General features: G+C 35.0%; 1 protein-coding gene across 1 annotated transcript in view; it reads right to left on the bottom strand.

Moving 5' to 3' along the window:
* Positions 1 to 19774, bottom strand: part of LOC136041998 (kinesin-like protein KIF13A) — a gene marked incomplete in the record, with an annotated part of 206048 nt that overhangs the window by 24059 nt on the left and 162215 nt on the right. The window contains 5 exon segments of the mRNA XM_065726827.1: positions 2017 to 2152; positions 6643 to 6785; positions 10487 to 10783; positions 14928 to 15122; positions 18049 to 18237. Coding sequence (XP_065582899.1) covers positions 2017 to 2152; positions 6643 to 6785; positions 10487 to 10783; positions 14928 to 15122; positions 18049 to 18237 — 960 coding nt within the window.

Below are 19774 nucleotides of genomic sequence, written 5' to 3'. Positions count from 1 at the left end.
TTCTGGAGCAAATTAGTTTGTTTTTGGAATTAGGCTTAGAACATATCAAAAATTTTCTGCTCATTCATGGACTCGTTTTGTGAGGTTAATTTAGGGTAGTCTGACCATTTCTGGAAGATTCATTCAAACCAACTTTCGAGCCGAAATTTCTATAACATGCCTGTAAATTATTCAAAAGCAACAATATTGGTATCAAGAGACCGCCCTAACCTAAGTTTAAATGCTTTCATTTTCCAAAATGTTCTAGAAACGTGCAAAAACAAACATTCCCGCTTTCTAAAAAGCATTATCCATTTCGAAAGGCCGAACAGTGTCAACTATGTGAATTAAAAATTTACATTTAATATTTTTGAGTTCAACAAAGATATTTCAGAAAACCAGCGCAGAGACTAAATATCCCATTTACGATTTTCTATGAAAAAAAAAATCCTAACATTTATCCTACGATTTAATGGGAGATACAAATTAGTATTATCTTATCACTTGGAATCCAGCAAGACAAACATAAAAAAAAAAAACGAAAAATACCCGGAAGTTACAACGATTGGTTTTTAAACAATCTATATCATATACACCGGCCTCCTAAGAGAGCACGAGTAGTGGGTCACTTGAAAGGGATCATGAGCATTGTCATGATGAAAGAATCACTAACTTGATCCATCAAACTTCTAAGCGTTTCCTCCACAAATTCTCTCACAGACGTCTTTCATAAGGGACCGTGAGCATTCTCATGATGAAAGAATCACTAACTTGAATCGACTTCGAGACATTTCCTCCATAAATCCTCTAACACACTTCTTGAAACTTCCGAATAAAATTCCGGCTAGTAGTCTGACCGAAGACGAATTTCCGATCCACATTTCACAAGACTTTAAAAAGCGTATAGCGTCCTTTCTTCGAATAAGACTTCACTTGGCTCACCTCTACCTTACCTTTGGCCTTACCTTTTCTATCTGAGAGTCATCCACTGGCTCAACGCTTGCCTAATTTCTTGGTAGAGCCCCTTACACGAATCTTATCACTTGTAATGAGTTAGGTTAAATGTTTGGTTCCCTTTCAATCTGTTTCTTTTATTTCCTGCTGGAAATCATGGAATACATTTCTGATACTGTATGAGAAGGCGAGACACAAATTTGTCAATCGTGAAACGACAATCCTCATTGATTTTGGTTGGTTCGTTTTTTAACGTTTCATCGTTTCGAGATGATAAGGATGCCCCAAAGGAGGATGGTCTCCAAAACTAATGTCATCACGTCTAAAGCGCCAAAACCACTGGAAAATATGTCTGCAGTCCATACCATCCTTCTTAATAGCCCATCGACGCATTCGGTAAATATTCATTTCTGGTTTTCAAGCAAGAAAGAAAATTATATGGACAATCTTTGTTGTTTCAAATTTTCCATAACGGATTCGCAGGTAGGAGAAAATAAGTGTGATAAACACAACACTATGGTCAAACGACCACTTGCAAAATGAGGCCGTCCGCAAACCTGTTTCCTGAAAACTTTAACTACCGGTTTGTATCGTCTGAAATCTCTACTACGTCTACCAATGGCAGCATTCTCTCAGTTCACCATTTTGGTCTTCTCCAATTTCGATTTCGAAAGTACTTAGCATTAAAAGTTTTTTTTTCTTTGTGAGTTTCACTTTTTTAATTTAAAATTGAAAAGCGTGAAACTGGCTTTCTAATTTTTTACCCTTTTCTCCCTTTTTCCAATACCAAATTCTTATTAGACGTTTAACTACACATATTGTATGACTATTTCTACTCAGCTTTATTTGCTATTTCTACTTCGAGAGTGCTAAACATTATAGTTAAAAGTATTATTTTCTCTTCTTTCATTATACTTTTCCCTCATAATACAATTCCAAAGTACAAAATGTGCCTTCTAAATTTTTACCTTTCTTCTAGAATAAAATAACATTAGAATTTGCCTTTTAGATTTTTCATCGATTAAATCGGTTTGCCTTTCAAAATAACGTTAAAATCAGCCAATCATAGGCTTTAAAACTTACGCATCTCATTCCCTTTTAGAGATCCCGATCTCTGCCTTTCTCTGCTCGTAAATCCTGGTTCCGACGAGAAGGATCCATTCAAATCAGCAAAACTTTCAGAACGGATGGGACTATCATCTTCACCAAGACGAAACAGCTGAAATTATAATTACGTATTTATTGTATTTCCTATGCAAAATAGCAAAGTTGACGCGTGTTTTCAGGTTTATGTTTCTATACGAGGGTGTAAAAACATATAAAATAGACATATCAACATATGAAATAGAATAGAAATATATAAAATGGAAAACATCACAAAAAGAAACCTTAAAAAGACTTACTGAAGGTATTCTGGGTGAGAATATATTGAGAAACTAAAAATGGTGACTAGTGTTTTCCGAAATACAGGAATTCTTGCTCTCTGGCCTTACATATCATTATCCAAAAATGAGCTAAAACATTTTCTGTGGGGTTATTAGCGGCTCATTCACTTCCTTTAAGCTATTATGTATTACGAAGCAAATGTATGTATTTGCGGGGATCGAAATGACTGGAGTTAATATTGTGAAGTAAAATATTCAGAACTTACGATTTTTATTTAAGTTTAATTGTTAGGTTTTTAACAATGTACTTTAGCACCTAGAACTGTTATTACTTTGAAGACATACACATTTTTGCTAATTTGATATTATTATAATGTATCGGTAAATGTGGTTACTTTTGAAACTGCAGTACACATGGCGAGAAAATATTTACCCAAAAGCTTATAAATTTGGCGTTGGATGGTCCCTTAATAGAGTCTAATACCTAATACATACAAGATATGCAATACCCAAATCTAATAAGCAAGGTATTTTCAGTGATCTTCAAAGTAAAATTTCTTTGAAGTTATTACATTTTCTAGACTCTAAAGTCAATGTACTTTAGTATTATTGAACATGTATGCTCATCAGCTCATACACAATGTATGTAAATAACCCCTTTCCTGTTTTCTAATAAATGGTCATAAATAAATTCAACGTTATAATTTAATGTGACTGCACTCTCTTCTGCTAGAGATATCACATACGTTATCTGAAAACTGACATTTTACGATACATCCATAAATATTTGGCGCTTACCCTCTACAGACACAGGGATTGCAGATCTGAAACCCTCAACTGATAATACTCCCACGTAGTGTACATAATGGTATACCTAGCAGTGATACCTAGAGACAAGGGAATCTGAATCGATGACGTGTGATGCAGAGGGAAATGTTCATAAGACCACGAATCTTAACCACTATATTTTAGCATCTAAATGGCACAGGTAGACCTTAGGCGGTTCCAAGCCTAAGCAGAAGGGGGGGGGGCTGCCATCCCACTTCAGTTTTTCTGATATACTGGACAAAAAAAAGGTAAGAGCTCATATGGCACTTGTGACGAGGTAAGAACAGCCAAGAGTCAAGAGCTCACATGGCATGAGCTCTAGCAAGCTTTAAGAATCAATAGATTGATTTAAAAGGAAAATCAGAGGCTTAATGCCAGTCAGGATTCAAAATAAGAGCTCTGAGGCACAAGGTCCATCTAAATATCAAAATTCATTAAGATCCGATTACCCCTTTCGTAAGTTAAAAATACCTATTTTTTCTATTTTTCCTCTCCCTTCAGCCCCCCCCCCGATGGCCAAATCGGGGAAAAACTTTATCAAGTCAATTTGTGCAGGTCCCTGACACGCCTACCGATTTTCATCGTCGTAGCACGTCCAGAAGCACCAAACTTGCCAAAGTACTCGACCTCCCCCTAACTCCCCCAAATAGAGTGGACCCAGTCCGATTAAGTCAATCACGTATCTACAACATTTGCTTATTCTACCCGCCACGTTTCATCCCAATTTCTCCACTCTAAGCGTTTTCCAAGATTTCCGGTTTCTCCTTCCGACTCCCCCCAATGTCACCAGATCTGGTCGGGATAGTTTTGAGGCATGAGTTCCCCTTAAATATCAAATTTCATTAAGATCCGATCACCCGTTCATAAGTTAAAAATACCTCAATTTTTCTAATTTTTTCGAATTACCCACCCCCAACTCCTCCAAAGAGAGCGGATCCGTTCCTATTATGTCGATCGGTATCTAGAACTTGTGCTTATTCTTCCCATCAAGTTTCATCCCGATCTCTCCTCTCTAAGCGTTTTCCAAGATTTATGTTTCCCCCCTCCAGCCCCCTACGTCCCAGGATCCAATTCGAATCGAAAATGGAACATCTAAGACATAAGATCTTTCTATAAATCAAGTTTCATTAAGATCCGATCATCCATTCGTAAGATAAAGATTCTTCCCACCAAGTTTCATCCTGATCTCTCCACTCTAAGCTTTTTCCAAGATTTCCGGTCTCCCTCCAACTCCTCCCGATTCTACTGGATCCGGTTGGGATTTAAAAAAAGAGATCTGAGTTACGAGGTCCTTCTAAATATGAAATTTCATTAAGATCCGAGCACTTCTTCCTCAGTTATAAATACCCCGTTTTTTCTAATCGTTTTCAGAATTAACCCTCCCCCCAACTCCCCCAAAGACAGCGGATCCATTCCGGCTATTTCAACCACGTATCTAGGACTTGTGATTATCTTTCCCACCAAGTTTCATCCTGATCCTTCCACTCTAAGCGTTTTCCAAGATGTTAGGTTTCCCCCTCCGACCCCTCCCCCCCAATGTCAACGGATCCGGTCAGGATTTAAAATGAGAGCTCTGAGGCACGATATCCTTCTAAATATCAAATTTCATTAAGATTCGATGAACCATTAGTAAGCTAAAAATACCTCATTTTTTTCTAAATTTTCCGAATTAACCGACCCTCCACTCCCCCCTCAGATGGTCGAATAGGGAAAAAGACTATTTTTAATTTAATCTGGTTCGGTTCTTGATACACCTGCAAAATTTCATCCTCCTAGCTTATCTGCAAGTGCCTAAACTAGCAAAACCGGGACCGACAGACAGACCGACAGAATTCGCGATTGCTATATGTCACTTGGTAAATACCAAGTGCCATAATAATTTACATTTTTTAGACTTTTACACTCCCAAGGCACTTAATTGATTAAAAAATTGTCGTACATTTAATTTCTTACACCTTGACCCCCCCCCCCCGCCCAGCTTATGACACCTATAACCATTATTGATTTGGATACATAGATATTATAAAAAAGGTAAAACGCCTTAAAGGCCTCGTAAACTTTTGTTGGTTAAAAAGTTTTACCTTCAGAGCGATAACTTGAATTCTACTTAGCAGAGCAGTAACCTTATTTGATGTAACAATACAAAAAAAAATGAGGATTCTAAATACTAAGAAAAACACTATTTTTTGTTCATTTGATCTTTTTAAAATAACCTTTATGATTTCGCTGGGTGACACTAGATGTTACTGGCTATTGTTCTCGCCGAGAAACGAGCATGAAACTGGTAGGTCAACAATATCTGCACCAAACATCAAGACTTTATGTAATTGAACATGATATGATACCCATTGTCTATGAAAGGAGGAGTCGGACAGATTTTATGGGAAAATTTACCCTTAGTACGTCCATAGCAGATTAGTTTGTTTGTTTGTTGGTTTTTAAACATTCCTAAAGGCATCCTAAATTAATGATAATAATAATAAAAAACCAACATAAATGTTCCGAGAAGCATCCTTCACTAATTAAAATAATAATGAAAAAAGAAGAAAAGAACTAAGACAATCACCTTCTCTCAAACACAACCAGGGTAACAACCCTCATCCAAATACAACTTGATATATCCCAACCCCTTCAACCCGCTCCTCCCTCCAGCCCTATAAGCATTGTTTTGTTGTAAATGTTTCGTTGTAAGGTGACAAGTGACGCCACTTTAGAAACCAAAACGGCCAAAAATCGACTCACTGTCCGTGTTTATAATGACGGTGGAGTTTTGATTATGACGACACCAAAGGATACAAAACATCATAGCGTGAGATCAGTGTTGCTAAATAAACAGCAAGAGGCAAAGAGAATAATTACGATACCCAAAAATAGACCTGAATAACATTAGGAGAGACTTAGAGTTTTTGGGTAATATGATGAAGGTTAATATGATGCCAGGGTCACCAAAAAGATACTTTTAGTGTATTTTATATTTTTATATTCAGGATCTAAAGAGACCAGTTTTTGAAAAAAAAGATATTTTTCACTTTTTCAAGTTAAGCCCATTTTACTTTCAATTCTTTTTTTTTTCATATATATAGCTTAATACTGTGCTTGCACTTTGTCGGTTCTTGATTCTCTTTTTAAACAATGATTTTCACATTTCTATGGGGTACTCATTTTCTCTGTTTTTCATTAACGGCAACGATGTCCAAGAAATTTTAAACGGATGACTAGACTGCTAAAAAAAAAAAAAAAAAAAAAAAAAAAAAAAAAAAAAAAAAAAAAAAAAAAAAAAAAAAAAACACTATCGAACTAAAGGTCTTGATTTAGAGCTCGAGCCAGCCACCAGTCGTCTGAAGGGAAACCAAAAGCGTCCCTTTCTTGGTCTTTTTGACACTTTGGTCTCAGGAATTTTGGCACATTCATTAAAAAATCATCATTTGTTGAATTAACGCTGTAACTAAATTGTAGTAGCAGTATTAGCATTTGATAAATAGACCAAAAGGCTTACGTGAGATATATTCGGAACACTGGCTGTTTTCCTAATGAAGCCTTTTCCAGAAGCCTGAAGAAGTTCTTTGGTCGCAACACTCTGCCTTAGGCGATCCAACGCAAGTAAACTTTCAACAGCACTGACACCCCGGGTGTATTTCTCTAATAAAATAAATAGGTAATAGAGCACGTAATTGAAAAATACATGCTTTTGATGCATAGATTTGAAGGAAAAAGAGAATGCAAGAATTAAATTTATACTTGTTTTAATGTAAAAGTGCTGAAATAATATAATCACCGACTGAGCTGCTAAACAAGCTTGAAAAAATAAAATAGTAACAGTAAAACCAATAAATAGATAATTCCAACATCCCCTAGCTGAGTTCAACACATTTCAAATTAAAGGCCTTATGTGCAACTTTCTGAGTTCTGAGTTCATTATTTAACAAAAAATTTATAAACAAAAAATTACTTGAGACTCATTGAGACTCATACTACTATTACAATAGGTAATAGAGCATATAATTGAACAACAATACATCCTTTTGATAAGTAGCTTTGAAGCAAAAAGAGAATGCAAGAATTAAATTCATACTTATTTTTAGTGCAAAATTGCTGAAATAATATAATCGCTAACTCAGCTGCTAAACGAGTTTGAAAAAGTAACAGTAGTAAATGTAAAACCAATAAATAGATGATTCCAACATCCACTAGCCGAGTTCGAAAGAGTTCAAGTTAATTTAATACTAAAGGTCTAATGTGCAACATTCATTGAATAGTAAAATATCCCTCAATGAGTCTCAATGCCTATCGCACAAGAATCCGTAGGAAATTTCTTACGTGAGGGATTAACATTTAGTACATAAAATGAATAATAGTTTCAAAAGTAAAAGCTTGAATTTTCCAAGCCAACGAAAAACCATTAAAATCGGAAAGGGAGAGAGATACAAAAGAAAAACCAAGGGAAACTAAATTGGTTCATCGATATTTTTCTCTCTGCTTTTCTTTTTTCATTTCTTTTTAGATTGAGATTCACTTGACTTTGAGAGGAAGGGATGAGACAAAAAATACATAGAAAATACTATAAAGCAACAAAGTAAAAGAAAGGTGATAAGAGTGAGTTTAGTAATTACACAGGCAACAGCTTGGTTTCTGTAGGAAGCAAATACCTTAACATTATTATATCTATCAGACGTAGAGATACTGAAAATAAAATTTTAAGAGAAGAAAGGTGTAGTTTTAGGAAGGGGAGAGAATGTGTCGACCAAATTGTCACTCTTAGATCAGGAATTGAGAAGTGCTGAGTAATCAGATACCTTAGGTCCTCATTTTTGCAGATGATGAAAAGGCACCTGATTCAGCTGATAGAAAAAACTTGAGCCAAATCCTTATCCCTTTATGGCATACCAGATACGTACATTAAAGTGGATACTGCAATGTATAAGTAAAATATTGCGGTAAAAAAGATAGAAAATGAGGTTAGTAGGTCCTTTAGATTAAAACTGAATGAGGGCGAAGAAATGAATCGATCAAGTACATAGCTGCACTTGCCTGCACAGTTATTCGTAAAGATGGTGGATACTGCGAAGATTTAAAAAGGTGGACAGGCAAGATTCGGTTTTCTTCTTTTTTTTTTGGCAACCGAAAAAAAATTGTAGAAGAATAGAAAGATAAATCTACAAATTAAGACTAGAATATTGGGAGCCAACCAATAGCAGTGGACAAGTACAGCCCTGAAACGTGTGCACTTCGAAAGGCTGAGGAAGACTTGTTAAACTTTTTGCAGAGATGTTTAAGGAGAGTTTTAGGCACTCGCTTGACTGACAGTATATCACACAATAAGGTCTTCGGAAAACGTGATCCCACTTAACTTTCTAGGGTTATAGTGAAAGAAATACTAAGTGGCTAGGCTACGTTTAAGGATAACAGATTACCAAAGACTGTGCATTTTATCCATTCATCTGGGACCGAAAAAGCAGTCTTCCTCGAATGGGATGGTAAGAGGTAATAAGAAAAGATCTAAAAGCCATTGGAACTTCATGTTATGACATGAGGAGTGAAGCTTTGAATAGACTAGGGCGGAGGAAGAGCATACCATCAGTGTTTGCCTTAGGCGGCTTGGCGCTGCCGCGAAATGTCAGTACTAGAACTGTTTTTCAAGTCATTTTGATGTATATATACTGCCAGCTTACAAAGGATAAACCTACAATGTACACGCAATAATTATTGTTATTCAACATCGCAATAAATAATAACAAATGAATCCAAGTAAGTCATAGTTTATAATATAGATAAATATAGAAACGTGTATAGATAAATAATAAATATAGACACGTGTTTGGAGCGCTGTTTCAACTGAATTAGCTTTTACCATATCTCTGCAGCTCAATAGAGGAGATAGGAAAAACATTCGTTTGTTAGCAAATGACTATCGCAGGCCCAAAAAGGACAAAATTTACTTCCAGAGTCAAAATTTTGATTAAAGAACACATACAAACACAAAAATAATAAAATAATAGGCCAACAAATTGAGCTGAAGGAAAAACCATTTTATGGTTTTAAAAAACATAAAATGGTTCAAAACAAAGATTAATATAAAATTAAAGATCATTGTTTTTCTACAATTAATAAATCTAGTCGCAAGGCGTTTCTCCCTCCACATCCTGTTGATGTCCTGTTGTTTAGGCCATTCTGTATTTATTTAGTTTTTTTTTTATTGTTGTTAATTATTGCTCCCTTGTCTGTACGCTGTTTCTTTTTTTTATCCTAGTTCTGTACAAGCTTTGATTCTGGAGTTTAATGTTTACTATATTAGTCGACTATATGTTACAAATACTTAGTACTAAAGAGATAACTGAGCGAGGCAGCAACCAAACGAAAAGATTGCAGACTAATAATATCAATCTCTATTTCTTCAACAAATGGTTTCGAGAAATAGTGTACAACTATTTCTCTCAGAATGGTCAAATCACTAAAAATTTGTAGCTTCACAGTAGGCTTGAAATTTCGACCTGCCATTTTGACACAATATAACAAGAAATTTTTTATCCAGGGAAGGAAGGGAAAAAAATACATTCAGACTATCAAGGGACAAAACAATTTCCGAACTTTGTTAAAAAAATGGCCTTTCCTTTTCTCTTAGAGCCTGCAATTCTTCAAGATAATTTGTTGGTAACCTGACCAGAAATTTTTTCTGAGGCAATAACATTTCTGAGTTAAAAATAAGGAGATACAATTACGAATACTATCAAGGAAGCTCGATAAGGATCAAGGTAAGGGGACTGATGTGCACCTTTAACAGAAGTCACGTGAAAGAATAAAAAAGAATACTTTAACAAAAGGAAAAGGACCTTAAAACTATACCGTTATCTATCCTAGTTTTTTTATATGTTTTAATCTTATAATCCAACTCATCTTCTCTCGGTGCATGTGGTTCTACTATAAAGATTAAACTAAATTTTTTATAAATTCTTTAGAAGGGGGAGGGGGGACTAAGCAAGGATCTGAAAGGTTTCCAGCCAGAAGGTTGACCTGTGCTATGACAGAATGGTCTTTCTGATTCCAGTAGCTTGAACTGATCAAGTTGAATCAAGTAGAATTGATCAAGTAGAATTGATCAAGTTGAATTGATCAAGTTGAACTGATCAAGTTGAATTGATTAGAACTGATCAAGTTGAATTGATCAAGTAGCTGATCAAGGGTCCTATGCTAGCTTCAACCGGCAAAGGTCTTTATATCTGCGGTTATTTCGAACAAAAAGATTCTACCACAATTTAAAATACCATTGAGTATGAAATTTACACCAACCCGAGTCTAGACAGCAAGCACTATTAATTCAGATCTGACAAGAAAAGGGATCTTACCAATATAGCTTTCTCCATCCTCTGTTGGCATTCCTGAATCTTCCGACGCCGCTAGTTGCGCCAACGATTCTCTGTCTTCTAACTCTTCACTGGCCTTTGGCACATTTGAAACAATCTCATATATAACACCACATTGGTGCAGCTCATCAGCACGAACAATCCTTTTAAACAACTTCTCAGTAAGTGACTGTTTTTTGTAAATATTGATACAAAGTCTCTTGCGAAGAATTAAGTCAACCGGAGCGGGACTTGACAGCCTTACTGTTGCTTTTACTATTAAATAGACTCTCTCATTGGCTAAAACAAAATAAATGAAATGACAAGATGAAATGAATAAAAGAATAAATAAGCAAAATACTGAAATTAAATAAATAAAATGAACAACAGATAAATAAATAACTGCTATGAAAAAGTAAATATACACTGAAATAAAAAAAAAAAGATTAACTCGCAGTTCTTCAAACAAAATGTTATCTCAGAATTGAGAATTGACCTCAGGAACTCGGCGTTTACTGACACATGTGATATCAAGGAAAACGAAACTGTATCTGTTAGTTTTGTTAGCTTCCCCTAATGTTTTTCTGTTGTTTACAATAATTTGCTGTTCGGAATGTTTCTTGTCATGCACAAGGTTCAGGTTCAAGGTCAAGGTATCATGCGCAGGGTTCATGTCCCTTTTGAGAGGTACTTTCCTCTAAAATAAACTGAACTGCTCAACCTGTATCTATTTGGGTATCAACTCTGGCAGTTGGAAGGAATAAGACAGTCATCAATTTCTTAGAAAGGGTTTTTCCTTGAACTTTGCTGAAGTATTTGAAAGGGTTTGCTGGGGATGGGTTTTTGCTGATAATATATCAAAATAGAATCCTCCAACAAAGAGGTAACCTGAAGGGAGAGGCATAAACTTCTGAATGAACTTTTCTTTTATATAAACAAAGAAAATCTTTGTTTTCTGTTGAAATTTTCAGAATGCATACATCATGCACATCCCATTACGTAAAACGCTTATTTTAATCTAAAGTTAGTCCTGGCCTAACACTTATCCCTGAATAGTTAACAAAGCTACGGTTTTTCTGATTAAAGTACCTTACCTCCCTTTTCGACTAGACAGCACAACAAAATATTGTTGTCAGTATTTTAAAATCAAAAAGATTAGCTTAATGTTTAAGGACACTTAAGAGTCAGTTTTCTTTAGCAATTTTCGGAAATTTGCAGAACTTTTTCAGCCAGTTGCAAACCATCATAAACCATCAGAGCTACCATTGTAGATAAACAGGTCAGGGTTCAATTTAGCTGCGATCTCTTGCTATAAAATCTTAGTTCTACTCAAAGGAGCGCCTTAGCAACGCCATGAGTTAAACTAATATAATGAGCGATGGTGATGAGACAGTGATCGGATTATTGAACAATTTAGTGGATGACGGTTATAATCGTGAGAGGCATGGAAGGGCAATATAAAGCTCACTCACGCCCCAGAATACTTTCAAGTGAGAGTGATAATGATCAAAACATAAACAATGGCTCTCGGATCCCCGAGTTTTGGACTCTTGCTCGATATGGATCCTCTATTGCTTAAACGTATACTGAAAGCAATGAAGCTATTATAAAGAAATCAAGTTTATGTTACAATAAGAATGCAAAAACAAGATAACTTTAATAAATGGGGACTTTTTGAAGAAATTAAAAATAAACTTCATGAAATACACGACAATTTAGGCTATAATACGAATAGATGTGCTCGGCCAAATCAAAGTGAAAAAAAAAACACATCAAATAATAGCTCAAACTCCTATAAACAAATAAATTATAACTCACACAATCTCACTCGTTGAAATAAAATGAATTGTAACACAAAGCATAAAACCCTTGCAGGAATTACTTCTGTAAATTTAGTTAAGACTGATAAAAAAAAGAGTGCAATTAAAAAATCATTTTAAAACGCAAACCATTTTAACGACTAGCTTAATTATGTCTCTACAGATCTCCAATGCCGCAAATCCAGCTTGCTTAATTTCCAAGTTATTACAAAGTAAAGTACTTGTATAAAAAAAATTATTAAAAAACCATATCTTTTTTTCCTTTTTTTTGCCATTCAGAGCTAGTCAAAAAAATTTTAAAAGTCAAAAAGGTTTCAAACAAAAACGTAGGACTTTTTACGTTTTCCCTGTGCTGCAGTACATACATCTTGTTGTGACGGGTTCTACCGATACGACTATTTCTACAATATCATGCATTTCGCACAAACGGCACATTTTATGTCCATATTACATGCCATTATCATATGATTATACATTTCATGTTAAATGGCACTCCATCTTTCAAAAGTCTCCTCTCTATAAAAAGAGAATGGGCATAAAGTACAGATGGCACAGCCGCTAGAAATGTGGTTGATCTTTGTTCGAAGATGATAGACTTTTTTTAAGATTTAACCAGTGGTTTGATGTAAATTACCTTGCTTTAAATGTTCAAATGTCAGTCTTTTTCATTTACACAAGAATTTCAAAGACTAGCCCAGACTTAACCAAAACACAGGCATCAATAGGTTCTTCAAGTAGAGGTAGGGACCGTTATGTTTGATAACGCAAATTCTGCAACAGCCTTAGAGTCCTTTGGAATCTAGAGCACGTATTTCCATGGTCGGTTCTTAGAATCCTTTCCAACAGCCTGTTTCAGCCTTATGTTGCATATCGTCCTGTAATTTGAATGTCAACTTTTCCCTAGATCCTGAAGCCACTTTCAAAACTTCATGATAAATCAAGGACTATTATTCAGTAAGCTACCCGTTCGTGATTTACTCTCGACTGATTTGAAATCTCTTTATCTTCTGTTGTATGCTCTTTTCACATCGAGAGTTGCATGGCCACCTTCCTCCTTCCCTGTGTATCAATATATCTTTTATTTTTGGTCAAATCACTTAAGATCACCGCGCCCCCAACAACTTACAGATTCCTCACACTCCATCATTGCAGTCTGACTTCAGCCCTCGGATAGCTTGTAACATATCCTTGGACATTCTCATAGAGTCTGCACAAAGCTGCCACTCGTTCGGTATCTTCAAAAAAAATTTTTTTTAAGGTTTCCAAGAATTTTTTTAAGGTTATCTTGATGTCTCTCAGTTGAGTTTAGATGTTTGTTTGTGTGTGAGTTATATTAGTTTTACTGACTGTTTCACTTGAAACAATACAATTACCATGTCAAGTTTGTGATTTTGGGAATTTTTGAGGAGGTAGATTTTTTTTTTTTTTTTTTTTTTTTTTTTACGAGCGGTTATGTTGAAGCTGATGTTGTTGTGAACTCAATGATAATGAATAAAATAGATACAAGAAAATAGGCCCTGCTCAGTTTTCATAAGCATTCCATAAAGTCAAAGTAATAATTCGTCTCTTACTCAATTCCGTATATTTTTCTTTACAAAACTCATTCCCACGATTATTTTTTAAAGAAGCTCTTACTTTCTGGGATTCGATTACTAAAAATAAAGATCCGCAGCCCTGATCAAAGTTATTGTAAATTATATGTTTTTACGTTCTAAAATAGTTCATAAATGTAAATTAACTACAAATACGCCAGAGTGCCCATTCTTCACAATTACTGACAATCATCAGACGATCTGGAAATCGCTCAATTCTTTTACAGAATCAAATATTTAAAACTATTCTTTTATGCACCAAATGGTGGCCCAATTCTTTAACAAGGTATAATAAGGATTCAGGAGAGGGCTTAACAAAGACAAGGCAGCGCACAATAAGGACAGGGCATGATAAGACATAATTTAACTTATCAGGAAGATCAAAATGGAAACTTAACTAAACTTCAACCTAAGAAAAAGGGTTTTTCAGAAAATATTTCTAGAATGAAGTATAAAACAGACTCTAAAGAATTAACTGATTATTTCCATAAGCTAATTATTATCATTGAAGATTATTAATTACTTATTATTGATTTCAAGCCAAAGTTTATAGATAAAACCAAAACAATTTCTTTATATGCTCACGATCAGGAAAAGAGGTTATCTTTACAGACCATTATGCCGTTATTTTATCAATAAATAATATTGAATCACCAAATTCAGTATTTATTTTGATTGTATGGGTTAAGGAAGGAGTTAAGTGTTAAGTTGGTGATATCAGGATACAACATGTTTTTAAAACAGGTTATCGTTATTATTTTTTTTTTCGAAAACTTGTTTGATTATCCCTCCTCTATATCATGCTGCGGCATTTGGAAGGGATGAGTTCATGATAAGTTTTTGTCAACAATTCATATTAAATTAACAATGATAAGAATAATCAAAATGTTTTCAATCCAATGCTTTAGAATGAAAATTATACTATACTAAAGTAAATAATAACAGATAATAAAGGGCATCTAGAATGCACGCTTAGCATTGAACTCCAACACACAATAAGAAAAGGCAAGAAAAGATTAATAAATAACTCACACTGTGTGACCCTATTCAAATTGACACAATCATGGATCGAAGAATCCCAAGCCGCAACAGCAGAGACATCTTTTTCCCCTTGACGAAGAATTGGTATACTGAAGAACTTTCCATTGTACTCTTTTGGCAAAATCGAATTTTGGCCAGCAACTGAATTGTCTTGATAATAACTCTCCGAGATGCTTAAATCATCAGCTGGAATTTAAAAAAGACTCAAAACGTTTAATAATGTTTCTGTTTAAAATATTCAATACCAATTATTCTACTTATTACCGAAACTTTTAAACAAAAATTCAAATATTCAATTAGAATAGCTGAAACACCTCCCCACATCTTTATAATAATAATAATCATAAATATTTTAATTGCCACAATAGCACACATATAGCAATAGACGTATATAAAACACAACAAAATTAAAGGTTTCAGGTAAGGTTTTCATGCAACTTAGATCTTCTTAAGCGTTTTAGGTTCTATTGTGTGCTTGTGTTTTTCTCTCTTTGCCGACTTTTGCCAAGTGCCAAGTATTTCATCACTTTCGATTTCGTTTTGATTTGAAATCTAAAAATGCCTTTATCATAGTTGCAGCAGTACATGCAACCTAGTAAAGAGCAAACCCCGTCCTATTCCAGCTGGTATGTTTTTTAAGGAAATTCATAAGCAACAAATATTCTCCATGTACTAATGTTTGAAATCAGAAATTTTTATTCAGATTCAGCTGAGTAATAACAAATCTATCTCGAGAACAAATTGATAAGAAATTTCTAAAAAGAGCTCGGAACCCCTTAAAAATTATCTCAGATTAAATTAAAAATACAGCGTGAAATTGAACCGTCAAAAACCGTTTCGACCAACAAGAGAAATCACATTTTTGCATAGGTGGTACTGATGTGCTTTTTTATCTCATATGTAAGTCTTCTTTAGGTTTTCTTCCCCCACTCAGTTGGCTAAGAAGTAAGCAAAAACTCTGTTACAACAAAAATGGATATTATAAACAGGAGAAGAAAAACATCCGCAAAAATAATCAACACCACAAATTATAAACAAACGAATACTGAATTCTACATCAATAGACCTTTATTTTTAAATAAATAAAAGATAAGTTTTTTCAACTGGCAGTAAGGAGCTACAATAAAACTTAAAATCCAATAGAAATTAATCCGTATATAAGAGGGGCTGCCCCGTCCTCAAACCTCGCTCTTTACGCTAAAATCTTAAAGTAACTTGAAAATACTTCTCGTTCAAATTCAACGGCCTTTGGGATTGAGCTGTCTTTCTCAAAAAATTAGAATAAAAGTCAAAAATTTGTTTTTTCATTTAGTTTCTGACAGTTTTTCAAATTCTGCCAGGAATTTGCCCCCTCCCCCATGGAAACTTTTCCCTTGGAAAATTTTCCCTGGTTCATGGCCTGAAAAGTGTGCAGTATTTCTCAGGAAGGGCAGTGGAATATACTACAGAGCGTGTCGATTAATCAAGTCAAACGCAGAACGGAAGTCGACGAAGGCGACAGATCCTTCCTGTCGGAACTCCATGCCCTTTTCTACTATTTGTCGAATCATAAGAATCTGATTGGGAGTTGAGGGGTCTGACAAGAAACAAGCTTGCTCCGGTCACCAGATTTTAAAAATCTGGACCATCGACGATCGAGCGGGACCATTGAAGAGATTTTTGCAGGGACTGACAGCAGAGTTATTCCACGGAAGAAACATCCCGTCCCTGGATAGGACAGGTCCCAATATGGGAGCTTCGTGTTCTTGGAGAGCATCTTGTGGGAGATGCTTGAACAAGCTACCCATGCCCTTCTTTTTTGTTGCTAGTTCAATTTCATCACCATTCCTTGCAACGAACTGGGTTCGCTTCTGGTGAATGAGTCCGTTCCAAATTCTATTGAGCCTTCGATAAGAAGCCATGTCCCCAAGAAGTCTTACCCCCCGTATTTGCGCTACAACCTGCAGTGTTTCATTTGTTAGCCATGGTTTCTTCGGGTGACTTTTCTAACCAAGCGCACGATGTTGTTCTTCCCTGGTCTGCGATTTAAAATACTTCCACTGCTAATAACTGTGCTGAGGAGCTCGAAATGATTCGAAATCTCGACACTGTACTTCTTGGGGTTGTCTTCTCAACATCAGCAACAAAGGGTTTTCTTTATGACCGTGGAACTTGGAGACAAAGCTGGACATTGGAAAACACAAGCTTTTAGTCAGGATTTTCGAGCAAAGACATAGTTACTAGGTTTTGACTTAGTTGAATAGAACGGCTATAACAAAATTTTGATCCAGTGACTTGAAAATGTCACTAAAAATATACGTGGGAGGGAGCCTAGGTGCCCTCCAATTTTTTGGTCACTTAAAAATGACACTAGACCTTTTAATTTCCATTCGATTGAGTCCTCTTGCGATATTCTAGGACCACTGGCTCGATACGATCACCCCTTGGAAAAAACAAAACAAAAAACAAACAAACAACTGAACACGCATCCGTGATCTGTCTTCTGGGAAAAAATACAAAATTCCACATTTTTGTAGATAGGAGCTTGCAACTTCTATAGCAGGGTTCTATTATACGCTTAATCTTATCGTGTGATTTTTGTTAAAATTCTATGACTTTTAGGGGGTGTTTCCCCTATTTTTTAAAATAAGGCAAATTTTCTCAGGCTCGTAACTTTATATGGGGAAGACTAAACCTGATGAAACTTATATATTTAAAATCAGCATCAAAATAAGATTCTTTTGATGTAATTATTGGTCTCAAAATTTCGTTTTTTAGAGTTTCGGTTACTATTGAGCCGGGTCGCTCCTTACTACAGTTCGTTACCACGAACTGTTTGATAGGGAGATTGCAGCCACAAAGGAGTACATCCTGGAAATCTCCGCTTTGACTCCAGTCTTCCTGAGGTGCCATGATAAAATAACCAAGACCAATGTGTTAACCAAAATAAAATGAGTAAATAAACAGTAAATGAAATTCTATAGGGGCCACGAGCAGAATAAATCTTACTTAGAACGTTGTTGAGGATTAGGGGCCATAGAAGATATAACGAAAACCAGAGGATGTTTTCTTTGGTACAAAATACTAACCGCGCCACTTTCTTCATTAAGATAGTAAAATTTATAATACTTACGGTTTAAGTCTAAAAACAGAACAGGTACATGCTGCTCTAGTCCTGGTTTAGGAACCCATTCAGGATGAGAAGGGGATCCTGGGACACAAGACCCTGGATTTGGGAGTAGAACAGCATTCCTTTCTTCGGTCAGCCCTACCCATTGATCAACCAGACTTTTCTCGCGTTCTATATCCTGCTCTGTTTTATCTAGAAGGAAAGACATGACTTGTAGAACCAAGGGCTAATAGAATATCATAGGCCTTACATTCCCCTTGTTCTTTTTGAAAGATTTGATAAATATATATTTGACTATTGTAATAGAGATGTCTTTAGCATGTGTCTACTTAAACAGTTTAAAAAATTAGATCTTTTTATGTTAAGTCATTTTTCCTTCTTCCTGAGATAAGGTAGGTAGCCGTTGTTTAACTGACTTTTATATATATTGTTACCAGGTGATTCATGAAAGCGATTTCATCAAATCTAGAAGGAAGCGATCCCGAATGCTACGAAACAATGCTTTAAGATTACTTTGAATCTCTTCATTGTAAAATATAAACAAAAAAAAATAGCTTACTTGACTTTTATTTACCCTATAAGGAACTAATAAAAGGTGTTGAAAAATCGAATAAAGAATCAATTGAGAAAAGGCAAAGTATCTTCAAAAATCGGGAGGGGGTGCATATCCTAGTCTCAACAAAAGTCTAAGCTTTGGGCTAACCTTGGCCTGAAAAATCCCTCAATCACGAAAGGACCTGATACATCAAGGTAGCAAAAGAATGTAAATCTTTCTATACTACTAACTCCTTTTATATAATGACACCTTTGAAACTGTTCATTTAGATAAAAAAAAAATCCAATTTCAGACAAATTTGGAAACGAAAAATACCAGAAAATTTATTATAACCTCACCACTGAGGCTATACCTTCTGCCAAACTATAGGAATTGATACTTGCAAGATTCCGCTATTCTCGTTTATGAAAATACCCGGTATCAAAAATAGATGGCAGTTTTGGTTCTTACCGTAAACCTGAAAAAACAAATATAACCTTTGGGACCCATAAATCATCGAAACAAAAATTAATAAGTATGACTTAAATCATCCTTTCTTGTGACTATACAAAAAAAAAAACAATAAAAACTTAAGCAACCTTAATAATATCTAAAGATTCTCATCTTGTGCCTACTTTAGTAGTAAAAAAAAAAGATAAAAAAGAATAGTAAGATTTCCAGTCTGATGTCATAAAATATCCTCGAAACATAATCTTTACTATTAAGTGGGAAACAAACAAATAGCAACACGGAACGATGCAAGGACTAAGATGATCCTAGATTTCACACAGTTTTCTAAGCAGCCCCTTTGTTAAGCTTTCTGGCAGGGTTAAATGCTAGATAGGATTCGGGGGCCCCTTAAATTCCCGTTTTGAGTTGAGCTTTTAGTTTTAGTGTTGCTTATTCCTCAGTAATAGAGCTAAAAACATGTCTTCACGGCTACACGACTGATCAGATTACATTATATAAAAAAAATGGTCATCATTCAACAGAATTCAAACGGTTATAGCTATATATCGTTTTATTTTTTTTATAATGTAAATTTTAAAGTACAAATTCTTTTTACATTACTAGTTATTTTTTTTTATTATTTTATATAAAATAATGTATTTTTTTATTATTGCTATAATTATTTTTTTTTTAATTATAAGTTGCCAGTGTAAATTTTACACTGGCAACATTTTTGCATTACAG

The sequence above is a fragment of the Artemia franciscana genome, unplaced genomic scaffold, assembly GCF_032884065.1.
Source record: "Artemia franciscana unplaced genomic scaffold, ASM3288406v1 PGA_scaffold_55, whole genome shotgun sequence".
Classification (NCBI taxonomy): Eukaryota; Metazoa; Arthropoda; class Branchiopoda; order Anostraca; family Artemiidae; genus Artemia; species Artemia franciscana.
Note: the sequence above shows the minus strand (reverse complement) of the source record. Positions and strands in the feature narration are given on the sequence as shown.